General features: G+C 38.1%; 1 protein-coding gene across 4 annotated transcripts in view; it reads right to left on the reverse strand.

Annotated features, from left to right (window-relative positions):
* EML6 (EMAP like 6) overlaps positions 1 to 14,039 on the reverse strand; it is a 260,832-nt gene that overhangs the window by 90,672 nt on the left and 156,121 nt on the right. For all 4 annotated transcript variants that reach the window (XR_013441823.1, XR_004923257.2, XM_078056549.1 and 1 more), the window contains exons 10-14: positions 12,271 to 12,483; positions 7,510 to 7,677; positions 6,422 to 6,528; positions 3,073 to 3,191; positions 780 to 966 (exon numbers count right to left, since the gene is read on the reverse strand). Coding sequence is in view for 2 of the 4 variants with exons in the window: in XM_078056549.1 (XP_077912675.1) it covers positions 780 to 966; positions 3,073 to 3,191; positions 6,422 to 6,528; positions 7,510 to 7,677; positions 12,271 to 12,483 (794 nt within the window). In the remaining 2 variants the exon portion in view is untranslated. The remainder of the gene's footprint in view (positions 1 to 779; positions 967 to 3,072; positions 3,192 to 6,421; positions 6,529 to 7,509; positions 7,678 to 12,270; positions 12,484 to 14,039) is intronic.

Genomic DNA, 14,039 nt, shown 5'->3' on the forward strand with positions numbered 1-14,039 from the left:
CCCTCATACCACGTGTTTTTCCTTGAGTTTGCCACTTACATGTTGAGAATCAGTTTAAGTCTTACCTGCAGTTAAAAGCCCATGATAAAACTGAACAAAAATGCAGTCTATACATTGAAAGAGTACAAAACTGAAAATACTACTAACATTACTACTTTGCCACAAGATAATAAATCTGAGTTTAACGGATTTTTTGTTTATGAAGTTGACTTTATCTCTCTCCTTTCCATGCACAAAATGACTGAATATAGGGCTCTGTTTTGAGTAGCTTTCCAATTATAGGTTCAATCCAAAGTTTAGGCATTCCAAAATGGTTCTGATAGAATTTTGTTTTTTAAAGGTTAAAATATAAAATGATGAATTAGTCAAAATTCATGGCTTTAAGTTTTACAAAAATAACTATTCACTAGATGTTATGCTAGTATTAAAAGATGGCTCATTCAATAAACACTGATTACCGAGGATATAATAAGTACTGGGTACACAGTGATGAGGAAAATATATTAAGACTGCATTCATGGAACTTAATTTAGTTTTAGCTAATCCTGTTTGTAGATATCATGTCAAGCTGAAATCCCTCAGAGGCTTCCCACAGTGCTATAATATAGTGGATGAGGCTCCCACCATCACGACATGACCCAGCATTCACTGAATCTTCAGCTTCATGCCTCATGTTTGTTTCTATCAAGTATTTCTTGAACCAGTATATAAGCTGGGCTCATAAGTAAATCCTCTCCCTCTCTTTGGCGAGGCCCCCATCTCAGAGGAGAGATCTATACCTGCCCAGTGGCCACGTAGTCCTTCACTGGATGGATGGTCAGGCTGAGAATGTCATCATCGTGCCCCAGGTACAGCCTCTGGGAGTGCTGCTGTCTGTTGTACACCACGGCAACTGCAGCAATGTGATAGACCACTTCTCCAGCTTGCGTGTAGAACAGATTATTTCTACAGTCGTAGCCTCTGTAACTGAAGCACAGGTCCAAGAAATGCACAGTAGCTGAATGGACAGTGAGTCGACAGAGCAGGAGAGATCAGAAGGCAAAGCTACCATGTTGCTGCGGACATGCACAAGTAGAACCACAGGTATCTCCATGGTTGCTCGGGACAGTAATCTTCAACAGGGTACGAGGATCTCTGAGGGCATGTGAGTCTCTCTAAAGGGCAAATCTGCACTGATAAGTTTAACAGAATTTGTTTCTAGATCCTCAGCTACTGTATGTGTTTTCTTCAAAGTGACCAGTTTGAGAACACACTTGTGAGGAGGTGCAGGTTTTCCCTTCCCACCTCCCCTTTCTCTACCACCTTCCTCTCACATTGGAAAGCCATTCCGTTTGTCCACATAGAATCTTATTATGGTCTATTACCCTGGAGCATGGAACCTTCCAGGAACACCAAAACAAACTCAGGTGTGGATGCTGAAAGTGAACAATTCCAATAACTAGATATGAAGTTCTTTTGTAAGTCAAGTGACTTCCAATTCTTTGCTTTTAATAAAATTGAAGTGTGATTTCATTGAATTGTCAGGTGATAGATCATTAAACTATATTTTCATGTGATGTATCAAAATTGCAAGATATACCTATCTGTGTTGCAAGAGGAGCTTAAAGAACTGAGTAAGGTTGCTATGGTAAAATTGCTTCCTTTCTCATCTACTTATTTATGTGAGTAAGCTTTCTCAGTGCTTGTAACTATTAAAAAATGATAAATGGGAATAGAATCAATACTAAACTCTATCACATTCTAGCAATAATATATGTGTACATATATCTGAACTCACTGAAAAAAAATCTTATTAAAATTTTTTTCCAATAAAATTGTTTATATTTAGTAAGTACTTATTAGAATTTGTGCTATATTTATGTTGGTCTGATAAGCTTTGTACTAATAGTTGTAACAAAAATTCAATCCAAAAAAGAATGAACACTTAGAGCAGCAATGTCCAATAGAAATATTATGCAAACCATGTAGGTAAAGTGAAAATTTTCTACATTAAAAAAGATAAAAAGAAACAGATGAAATTTATTTTAAGAACATTTAACCCATTATGTCTAAAATATTATGTAATCAATATAAAACATTTTTTAAGTAGGCTCTATGCCCAGCATGGAGCCCAACATGGGGCTTGAATTCACAGCCCTGAGAACAAGACCTAAGTTGAGATCAAAAGTCTGACACTTAACCGACTCAGCCACCCAGGCACCCCTCAACATAAAACATTTTAATGAGATATATTACATTCTTTTTTTCATGCTAAGTCTTCGAAATCCAGTGTGCATTTACACCTACAACACATCTGAATTCAGACTAGCCATATTTCACATGCCCAGTGGCTTTAAGTGGATACCATACTAGATAACACAAGTTAGAGACTCAGGATCACAGGGAATTAAATTTAAATTGCACTTATATACATTTCTTTCCTTGCAAAATGTATGATAGGGTGATCAATAAAAGCCTTTCAAGCATAAAAATAGTACATTAGTATAAAATTCTATGGGAAAAGTAGCATAGACATATGAGTTCAGGTATTTTTTAAATTGGTGATGGTGGGAATCAAATATCTATGACATTTCAGTTCCAATTGATCCCCTTAAATGAATGATGTATTTACAAAGCACTAGATATTATATTCTTCACAATCATTTAACCTTACACTGAAAAATTTTAGATGTCAACTTAAAGTGTGGAAGGTTGTACATTATTTTTAAAAATTCATAATTATTGTGGGCATATGTGAGCAAAATTGTTTGAAAAAAATATTGTCCTAGGTGGAGCCAGCTAAACAGAGCAGGAGATATGGGGGTAACAGGAACAGGGATGGGGGAGAGAACAGAGTGCAGTAACAATGAGCCGCAGAAACATATGCGTATGGAAGTCAACGAAGCATGAAAAATCTAGATACACACATTGTTATGGCTACAGGACATCAACTGAGATAACCGGACAGAGAATCATGGTTCTATTATTACTTCAGGTAAATACACACTGGACAGAAGAGCCAGCCTGAAGTGGGACAGCACCAAGAAGAGGGGACCCAATGGTAGGCTGATAAGGCTGGTGACAGGCACCCACCCGTGTATGAACTGAAGTTTCAAGCTGTCCTCAGGAGCCTTTTCTCTTTTGAGGAAGGGCACTGCATGGTTTTTCTCTTTACTTTGTTGCTTTAGCTGAGGTAGATCTTCTTTGTAAACCTTAAAGCATAGCAGAAACATTTAGTTGAGACTCTCCGGGTTTCAAAAATATTAGTATCTTGGCACTCTCAGGAGGTCTTTAACTGCAGGAAATCAAGTTTTTGAGAACATAAGAAGCTAAAAATGGTCACCAAAGTCAGTCATTATATATAATGATAAAGGGGTCAACTCATCAAGAAGATATAACCATTTTAAATACGTACCCAACATCAGAGCACCTAAATATATAAAGCACATACTAACAGAACGAAAAGGAGAAATAAACATCAGTAGTTTAATAGCTGGAGAAGGTGTCACTCTGAACAATGGATAAATGATGATCCAGACAAAGAATCAATAGGGAAACACCAGATGAAGAACACTGCAGACCAAATAACCTAGCAGACATATTCAAAACATCCCAGCCATCAGCAGCAGGATGCAAGTTCTTCTCAGGATACATCAGATGCTAGGCCACAAAACAAGTCTCAATAAATTCAACAAGATAGAAATCACACCAAGTATGTTTTCTGGCCACCATGGTATGAAAGTAGAAATGATCACAGGAAGAAAGCTGGAAAATTCATAAGTATGTGGAAATTAAACCACACAGTTCTGAACAACCAATGGATCAAAGAAGAAATCAAACAGAAAATTAATATCTTGAGACAATGGAAACACAACAATGGGATACAGCAAAAGCGGTTCTAAGAGGAAAGTCTGTAGCTATATACGTATACTTTAAGAAAAAAGAAAACTCTCAGATCAACAACCTAACAATATACCTCAAGGAACAAGTAAAAGAGCATAGTAAGCCAAAAGTTAGCAGAAGGAAGGAAATAATAAAGATTAGAGCAGAAGTAAATGAAATAGAGAATAAGACAATAGAAGAGATGAACAAACTTAAGAGTTGGTTCTTTGAAAAGATAAACCAAATTGAGTACATAAAACATGAGAATGAAGTTTACTTTCTAATGAACAAAACTATCTTGAAATGCCTTTTGAATCATTGGGATTCAAGGTCATCTTGAGTTTAAATAATTTATATTCAGAAAATATAACAATTTTCTGGTAAAATAAGAAAGGAAATTACTCAATAAATTATCAATAAAAATCAATAAAATGTTTTGCTATAATTTCTTCTAAGGTGAGAAATCTCTTGGTGATTCTGACATTTGCAAAACACAGACCTCATAAATCATGGTGATCACTCTATGGAATTATCTTCTTTCATGGTCTCATGCATCTTGACAGATCAGACTCTGAGATTTAGAGCAAAGGTCTTGGCCTAACCTAGGACCTAAATTGTGCTGCTGACTCAGAGAATATTTCCTGCAATTTAATCTAAATGTAGATAAAAAGTAATGTTTCTCTATCATGTATTCATGACCTACTATCGAGAGAGATCAATTTAACACATTCAAGACAAAGTAAATCTATTAATAATTGCTCATTTTCATAAAGGAAAAATTTCATTTGATAAAGCTATGTAACTAAAAGAATATTATCATAATACAGTCTCTGTTTAGGATTTAACCAAAAATCTTTAAAATTAAAAAAAAAAGGAAGTCAGAAGATACCTCATTACTGCTTTGTCTATTGCAGATGCAATGAACTAAGCTTGTAAAAGCTAAAGTTAATTATCCATCTGAGCCCATAATGCTTTTTTCAGCTCATCAATTACTCAAGAGAATGGAATTTCTGGTCTTGGCATTTATTTCAACTGTTTATTTGAACAAGTCTCATAACCTCTGTGGACCTAAAATTCCCATCTGTAGAACAGAATAAAACTTCCTGCTCAGGAGTAACTCAGCAACAAAAAATAATGTAAATCAAATGATACAGATGAAGCTTTAGAAAATAAGATGCCAGGGAGAATAAATAAATTCTAGGCATGGATTTCAGTAGAGTCAAGCCTTTTCATTCTTTCACTAGCACCTTTTTACTAAATACAAAACTCCCAACTAAAGAAAATTGCTTTTCTTTTTTCCCTGAATTTTATGTTCACTTTGCTTAAATTCCATTTCCCCTTGATACCAGAATATAATATTGTTTAGTGTGTGTGCATATTTCCACATTAATAATTTCCTTTCAATCTCACCTTTAGTTTTATTGCATAATACATTGCACAGTCAAGATGATTTCATCAAGAAGTTGACCCAAACCATCAGTTGGACTGCCTTTGTACTAATATTTCAAACACAGAATCAATGAGTGATGATTATGGGGTGGAAAAAAAAGTCATCATCTGGAAAGGTTCAGTGCTTCTACAGAGGCAAAGCCAAGCAATACATAGAATGTGCACTTTGGAGAGAAGCCCAGATCCGCATTCTTATCAATATTATGGATAATGTGGACATGGACAAAGTACTTAACCTCTCAGGGTTATTGTGGGTTGGATTTGGTGTATGGAAAGCACAGGATCTGGCCCCGTAGAGACGGGTTACCTGGCAGCTGCCCCCAGCCTCTATGGTACATCTCCGTGGGCAACACTGACAGTTGCTGTGTCTGAAACCTGAAATCTTATTCACTCCATGTTCAGGTACAGAGTCTGCTTTACAGACGTTCATGAAATGACAAGGAAGAAAACAGAACACCTATAGTTATCAACCATAAAAAAGGGACAAGTCTCCAGATTCCTGTGAAGGATGGCTCTCTTTAACACTCACTGTTTAGCACTAAAATGAAATGTATATTTTCAAAAAACTAGGACCCAATTTGATAGTAATTGTGCAACTTTTCTACCAGAGGTGATTTCTGACTGGAGAGATCATGCATATTGTATTTGGGCTTTTACTTTAATTAAATGAATAATGGTCTTCATAAATGGTCTTCATAATGGTCTCTGTAAGTTAAGAGAGAAAGCAGGACACCAGCTCACTTGCAAACTACCATGGCTCTGAGGCTACCAATTCTGTAAAGAAAACACATGCTTTCATGATCTGTTAAGAAAATGAAAAATTCTGTGGCTGACTTGCATATTTTTTCTGCAAAAAAAGACAGAAAACCCTGTCATGGGTTCAGTTTTAAAATTGGCTACTACCTTCCACTTAAAAAATTTTAATTATGTGAATGGGTTAAAGGCCTTATTTACAATCTGTACTTAAAGACAAGAGGCAGGTGATTTTCCTTATTCTTGTCTTGATTCTCTCCTGCCCAAGTGCCAGCCATTTTTAGTGCAACGTCCAAATCCAATGAGACTGATGTTCTGGGCTGTAAGGCATTTATTATGAGGCTCTCTGCTTACTGACCTGGCGATCATAATTGATTTGAGTTTCTTGCTCAATATCAGAGTCCAATTCCGGCACGTCAGATAAATCCGAATCAGATTCTTCGCTGTAGGAATCAGTGCCACCTTCTGCAGAAACACAATCCGTGAGAAACAAGCAAAAGTTTGGAGACCCAAGAGAGCTTATAAATTTATTTAAAATATTTCCTTTCTTCTAGCAAAGTAAATTTAAAAATCACTATACCATAGTTTTACTTGGTGTAGGTTCTTAAAATATCTTCCCCCCCCCCCCATCTTCTGGTTAAGTTCAGCATACTCCTTTCAGGAGCGTTAACAGATAAGGACAACTACCCCCCACCCTGCCCCTCCAAGACTGAACTCATTTCCATACTTTCAGGAGATAACAAATCTTTGGGTTTAAATCTTGCTTTGAAAAGAGAAGAAAAAAAAAAAAAAGAAAGAAAAAGTCAGGGAAAGGTTCTACCAAAATGAAGCTTGGAGCAAAAGGAAATCCAACTACTTAGTTCAGTAAATATCCTCTTAGCCTTTGCCATGTTCACCGAGTGGCAGTAATTGCCATGTTCAAAACCTGCAGAAACTCTCCCATTGAAAACATTTCCTCACCTGGTTTTAAATTTTATTAGCCGATTATTTCTGCTGACATCACAGTAAATAGAATGACTACATATCCACTGAACTGGAACACATTGGTCCCAATTGTGGACCATTCTTTGAACTTCATTCTGGAGCCAACTCCTACTCCCAAGGTTACTCTGTCCCCCTGTTGTCTCACTGTGTAGACCTGCCAGAGTTACAGTTGTCCTAAAGAGGCTGTAATGTCTTTGTTCCTGTTATTCTTAAAGGCTAATTCTTCATGTAAACCTTTGACCTTCAACTTGCATCTGGTATAAACAAAATCCTTTGAAGGAAGTTATTCAACTGACTCATATGTGTCTCAAAGTTGTTTTTCTTTTTAATTTTAAATTTTATTATAGGAACGAATTTTTCAAAATTGCTTTAACTCTTTATCTTCAGGAGAGATATTAGAACATTCTTTGCAATTTTTATTGATCAGAAAAAAAATGCTGAAAAATTACAATTGGTTTTTACCCTGGGGTGCAGTTTCCAGCAGACCGTTGCTGACACCTTCTGGAACAAATCTCCACTGGAAAACTGAGTGGTCAGCCCCTCCTGTGCTCAATACCCACTGAAAGTCATGGGACCAGCGGACATTTGTGACATGTGCAGAATGGCCCACATACTTTCTAAATTTGGCTCCTGAAAAGATATTTTCGAGGAGAAGATTAGTAATGAAAAAAAAATAGAATTCATAGGTTAAAAAATTCAATTCCTCTTCATGTTGAAAAGTAAAATCCTTAAATGTATTAGAAAATATAATTTTCAATGTTACATATCATAACAAGCCAAGGCTCCCCAAATTCTCTCAATTATTCCAGTACAGATTAAGCTAAAAATGGCCTTAACATTTAAGTCCTGTGGCTGAAGACACATCTGAACCTGTTCCAGATAATGCCTACTGCTTCACTGGTTCTGAAAATAAAATGCTTCAGAATGATTATCTTACACATTCTTACTCAAATACAAAATAAGAGAGTCCTTTGTAATAGGGAAACAGAGAATAATTCTGTGGGGAAAAAAATCAAATTATTGTTCAGAGCCATGGATGTAGAGCTGGGAGAATTAAATTTTGTTCCCTTGCACTGATTGCTTTACTCAGTGAACACCATCCCCGGGGAATGACTGTGGAAGGAAAGCTATTTGCACTTACAGTTGTAGCTGAACTACCAAAGTCTCGCACATGGTTGGTAGAGGGCAGCACAAAGGCAGTCATGAAAACAAGCCGGGTCCATCCTATCATGTGGAGGCCTAGTACTCCAAAGGCTACGGGAGATTTCAGGGGGCCAGCAAGCACTGCATCCCTCCTTCAGAAACAATGCTACCTACTGCAGGCCCTCTAACGGAACCTCTTTAATGGGGGAGAAAGCCATCTGTTCAACTGAAAATACTCATTGGAGAGGTAATGATTTAAATGTGTATGAAGGTGAAAATGACCACACTATTTAAAATACCACCACCGAGCTGCCCCCATCTGAGCATTCTACTACTGTTTGCTTTTTCATTGTAGCACTTCTCATGAGATGTGTTTATATTTTCTTTATTGACTGTGTCCCCTCAGAAGAACAAAAGCTCCATGAGGGCAGGGATTTGTGCCTTTTCTATTTGTTGATGTATCTCCAGCCTCTTACAATAGCACCTAACAAATATTTATTGAATAAAAGAAGGCCATGTCCACCTCTTTCCAGGCTTTCCCTAGGACATGGTCACTTTACAAGGCCTCCCTTGGTTCTCTGAACCACGAGGATGTCTCAGGCCTCTGCCCTCATCTCTTCTCTGGTGGTCCTCTCCCCCATGGCTTTAGGTACTGTCAATATGCCCTACACTGCCAAACATTCGTCTTCCGGCCCTCAATTCTCCCTGGACTGCTGATGGCCCGTGTGCCACGTCCACTTGGATGTCTAACAGGTGCCTCAGATTTATCATGAACAACACAGACTAAGTTCTCCTTCCCTTCTCTATCCCCATCCCTCTCTTTTTCTCTCTCTCCCCCGAACACACACTTTTCCTTGCTTATTTTCCCATCTCCATAAATGGTGTCACCATCCACCCCACTGCTCAAGCCGAAAACTTAGGAGTCACCCTCAGTTCCTCTCTTTCCCTCTATTCCCACATCCAATCCATCAGCAAGACCTTCAGCTCTACCTTGACACTGTTTCCTAACCTCATGCACCTGTGTTCACATCTGTTCCTAATACCTTTGTCCAAGCCACCTCACCTCTCACCTGGACTTGTACAAGAGTCTACTTGAAGCTTCCCCATCCCTAATCCATCCCACATGACATCAAAGTGGTCTTTTAAAAACTTAGATTGGTCATGTCACCCCTCCATTTTAAGCCCTCAATAGTTTCCCTCCACACTTAGAGTAAGACGCAAATTTCTAACAGTGGCTACAAGGCCCTTCATGACACGGTCGCCACCACCCTCTCCAGCCTTTGAGTACACAATGCTTCCCTCATTCATCACACTCTAGCCACCCTGAACTTTATGTTCCTCTCCTGCATCAAGCTCATCCAAGCTCTACTGAAAGCCAACACTCTTCCCCTCAAGGTCCAGGGTTTATGCAACTCGTGTCTTACAAAATCCAGGACACACTTATTTTGGGAGGGAGTTCTTCAAGGACTATGTGTGAGAGAGAGAGTGTGTATGAATGTGTGTGTGTGTGTGTGTGTGTGTGTGTGTGAAGGATTAATGGGACAGCAGCACACAAGTCAGTCAAGTAGGAGAGCCTTCCCTTGGAGAAGGGCTGATGCCAAGGTAGTAAGACGTGGCAAATGTCAATGAGCAGAGCTTTGAATTTTTACCTCATGGAAGTTTCTGTATGATGATGGTCAAACAGAATGTAGTCTAAATGACATCAGGGGGAAATTATCAGTATTGATACTGCTTATTTTAAAAGATTTGAAAACTGTCAAAATGAAATGAGAAAACCTGGCTTGGTGATGTAAAAATAAAAACCACTGTAGGCATTTTCATTAACTGCAGAACATTTGTGTCAGAAGACTGTGCAGCAGAATCCTACGCACATTAATTGTAAATGTGTCAATTAACTTGATTGGAAGTTTTATTTAATCACAATGGAAAACTACCATGTTTGCTCAGCCTCCACACTTCTCATGGTCACTAGCCCCTGCTCATGTTTGGCTGTTACACGCTCAAAGGTTGGGGGCATACCTGCCACTGGGACCCTGGGCTACAGGGCGACAAGTTCCACCAACGGTTACCATTCCTGTCAACAACACTCCTTTCAGAACTCCCCTGCCGGTAGTTCAGGCACAGAAAGGCCACAGAAGTCTGAATGTCTCTGAGGCAAACTGCAAGATTTACAAACCATGTGCCATGAAAAGTAGAACAAGTCAATTTGCTCAGAGAATACGGATACTTCCGCAGACTGCTGCGGAGGTTGTTATCACTCCCACCACACTATCACTCAGCTGTCAACCTTCCCTTACTCGGCAGATGTCCCCTGTGTGCCATCATCATCAGGGCTGTTTCACATATCAGGCTGTCTCATTTGGACAGACAGCACTGCTCACCTCCTCCCTCCCCTTTCCCCCATTCTCATCAATAAACCCAAGATTTCCCTTTCCATTCCTATTTTCCAGACTCAAGACCACCCTACAATGCTTGGAGATACACAGGAAATACCAACTCTCCGTGAATTAACTTCTTCCCAAGTCCTGACTCTTGAGACCAACGGTACTGCTTCGGGTCCCAGTGATGTTTCTTCTCAATTCCCACATTCCGTTCCTTCTGGTTGCCTAACTCACGTTCTGCAAGTACATTGCTCAGTCTAACGGGATATGCCCTATTACTCAAAAGACCCATCAGAGAGGGGAGAGTGTGAATTAGGCACATTGAGGTAATTTTGTGCCTCAAGCATTTTAAAGTGATGGCCATTTTATCAAGTGTAAAGGATGTCCGCTTTGCTATGCGTTTTATGTTCAGTTCTCAACCATAACCGTTGCTGCTTCTGAACTGCCAGTTATCCGACAATGACTCTCCGATTACATTTTTCAGTCCCTTTCCTTTCTTAATTTAAAAATTGTTCAAGTGAGCGAGTTTTCAGGCCACAGCATGTCCCTACTGACTACTTTCTGAAGATCAGATTTTCAGGCTGGTGGGGAATCTCAGAAAACCCTGTGTATGGGCTTTGCCTCAACTTTTTTTTTTTTATGTTATGTTAATCACCATACATTACATCATTAGTTTTTGATGTAGTGTTCCATGATTCATTGTTTGCATATAACACCCAGTGCTCCATGCAGTACATGCCCTCTTTAATACCCATCCCGCCACTCCCCTCCCCTCTTGCCTCAACTTTTTAAGGAAGAAGAAGACAGGGTCATTACATGGCTAATTCAGTCACATTCTACAAAGTCTGAAGGTGCCATAAAAACTGAGGTGACAAGGGCGCCTGGGTGGCTCAGTTGGTTAAGCGACTGCCTTCAGCTCAGGTCATGATCCTGGAGTCCCGGAATCGAGTCCCGCATCAGGCTCCCTGCTCAGCAGGGAGTCTGCTTCTCCCTCTGACCCTCCCCCCTCTCATGTGCTCTCTCTCATTCTCTCTCTCTCAAATAAATAAATAAAATCTTTAAAAAAAAAAAAAAAAAAAAAACAAAAAAAACTGAGGTGACAAGATTTTAACAACAATAAAACAGAACAACAAAATGCGAAGGGAGAGTTTTTTTGAACCAATCTCCACTCTCAAAAATTTCACCAGTTATGTAAATGGGGTTTGCAAGATTAGTGCTACAACAAGGGGTCTGAACAACTGTGTCATCACCAGAACAATCACTTTCAGATTTTATCTTAAATACCTCTAAAAGGATTTTGCTTGGCTTTCCATGTGTAAACACAATTAGCCGTGAAGCATAAAAGAATTTTAATACTGTAATGTAATATATAATTTAAATTATGAGTTTATTTACATAAATAAAAACAAAACTATGACTTGTTTAAAATGTGAAACATGAATCTTCTCAATCACAAACTCGCTAGTAGTAACTCTGTGAACAAAACCTGCCTTAAATTGGTAAAATCCCATATTTTAGAACGTCAAAAGTAAATGACATCAACAACACATTTTATCTAAAAGTGTTAAAGAGTAAAAATGAATATAAAGATGAAATGAATAATCTGCAAGAATAGACACCAAGAAAATCAGTCTTAATTACACTGCATATACATTTTAGATTAAATACTTATTCAATGAAATCTCTCTCTTGGCCTTACCTTTCTTGAGACAAGGAAATTTAAACAATTTAACCAGTCCAAAATCATCGCCAGAAACCAGCACGGAGCTGTTGTAATTTGCATCCACTGAATTGATGTCAGTGACATCAGTGTACTTTGGCCAAATTCCACTCACTTCTGGGCCTTTCACACAAGTCCAGGAGGCCCAGGGAATCCCTTTGATTTCTTCTTTACTTGTTAAAGGCTTCCCAGCTGAAAATTATCAATACATAGTAACAAAATGTTACATTTAAAAGCATATTCGAATTTACTTTATTCATTTTTCTTATAGAGGTTTATAGAAATTAAAAAAAAACCTCTATAAACCAAGGAACCTAAAGATTCTAATCTCTTTACCCAATTTGTGATTTTTTTTCTTCCAGCATGGTTTAAAGAGAATGCATGATCAAAACTCAGATATGGAGATGAGAAAGAAAATGATCATTGTACTCAATGCAATATCCAAAACTACTACACAGATAGTATGCTTTGTGTTATTGATGAAATGATTTGTATGAAAATATATATATCATATTTAGTCACCAACAGTGTGCCAGGTTTTTAAAAAAATTTATTCTCAACTTCTACTTTTCAAATTCAAAGATCCATAGAAGTAATTTTTAAAAATTTAGGCTCCAAAAATTTGTGTAAACATTTAATGGATATTATATAAATTTAAAAGCATTAGACAATGAAAATCCACCAAATTTTGATTAAGTAAATGTAAGTGGTTAGGGGAAAAGAGTCTTGACAGTTGTGCTTGGTATGTTCTCAAATGTATGGCACGATTCCCCGTTTGTGGGTGCCTGGGTGGCTCAGTCGTTAAGCGTCTGCCTTCGGCTCAGGTTATGATCCCAGAGTCCTGGGATCGAGTCCCACATCAGGCTCCCTGCTCGGTGAGAAGCCTGCTTCTCCCTCTCCCACTCCCCCTGCTTGTGTTCCTGCTCTCGCTGTCTCTGTCAAATAAATAAATAAAATCTTTAAAAAAAAAAAAAAAAAAAAAACGATTCCCCGTTTGTACCAGAACCTGGTGAGGGAGGTCACCCAGGGGCACGCAAAGGCAGAAACACATGGATACAGAAATGCTTGGGAAAATGTCCTGTTGTACACAATTCTAAAATTCAAAATCAAGACAATTTAGCGTACTACCTCGTAGTTTTTTCTTCAAAAATAAACAAATGTTTTCAAATAAAGAATCTGTGAGAATAGACGCTCTTATACATTACCTGCACACTGTCAAATTGGCACGCAGAAATTCTAGACTGACAGCGTCACATAAAAATTCATGAAGATGAACATAACTCAGAGAGTTGACAGAACACAGTCTTTAACCCAACAACGTTCCCCCTCTGGAAAATACAGTCCAAGAAGTAACTCAGAAGAGGAAACCCCCCCATATGAAGATATTTGGAGATGCACCATCTGTACCAGCGAAGAAACTAGAAATAAGTTAAGCCCAAATGCTCACTAACAGGAGGACAAGAAAGCAAATTATGATATTATCACTGAGCAGGAGGTTACTTTTTTATTGCAAATGATAAACATGTATTCCATAATTTTTCACATATGTAAAATATATATGAAATAATTTCAAGCAAAGAAAGTAGACACACAGAAATATCTACCTAGGGATGGTGTGTGTGCTGGCGAAGTTGATAGGGCAGAGGTTCTTTAAAAAGCCATGGTTACATTAGATGGTATGTACTATTTTCCAATAAAAATTAATTTTTCAGGAAAAATTTTAAAATATTATTTGATGACAAGATTCA

The sequence above is a fragment of the Halichoerus grypus genome, chromosome 10 (genome assembly GCF_964656455.1).
Source record: "Halichoerus grypus chromosome 10, mHalGry1.hap1.1, whole genome shotgun sequence".
NCBI classification, from domain to species: domain Eukaryota; kingdom Metazoa; phylum Chordata; class Mammalia; order Carnivora; family Phocidae; genus Halichoerus; species Halichoerus grypus.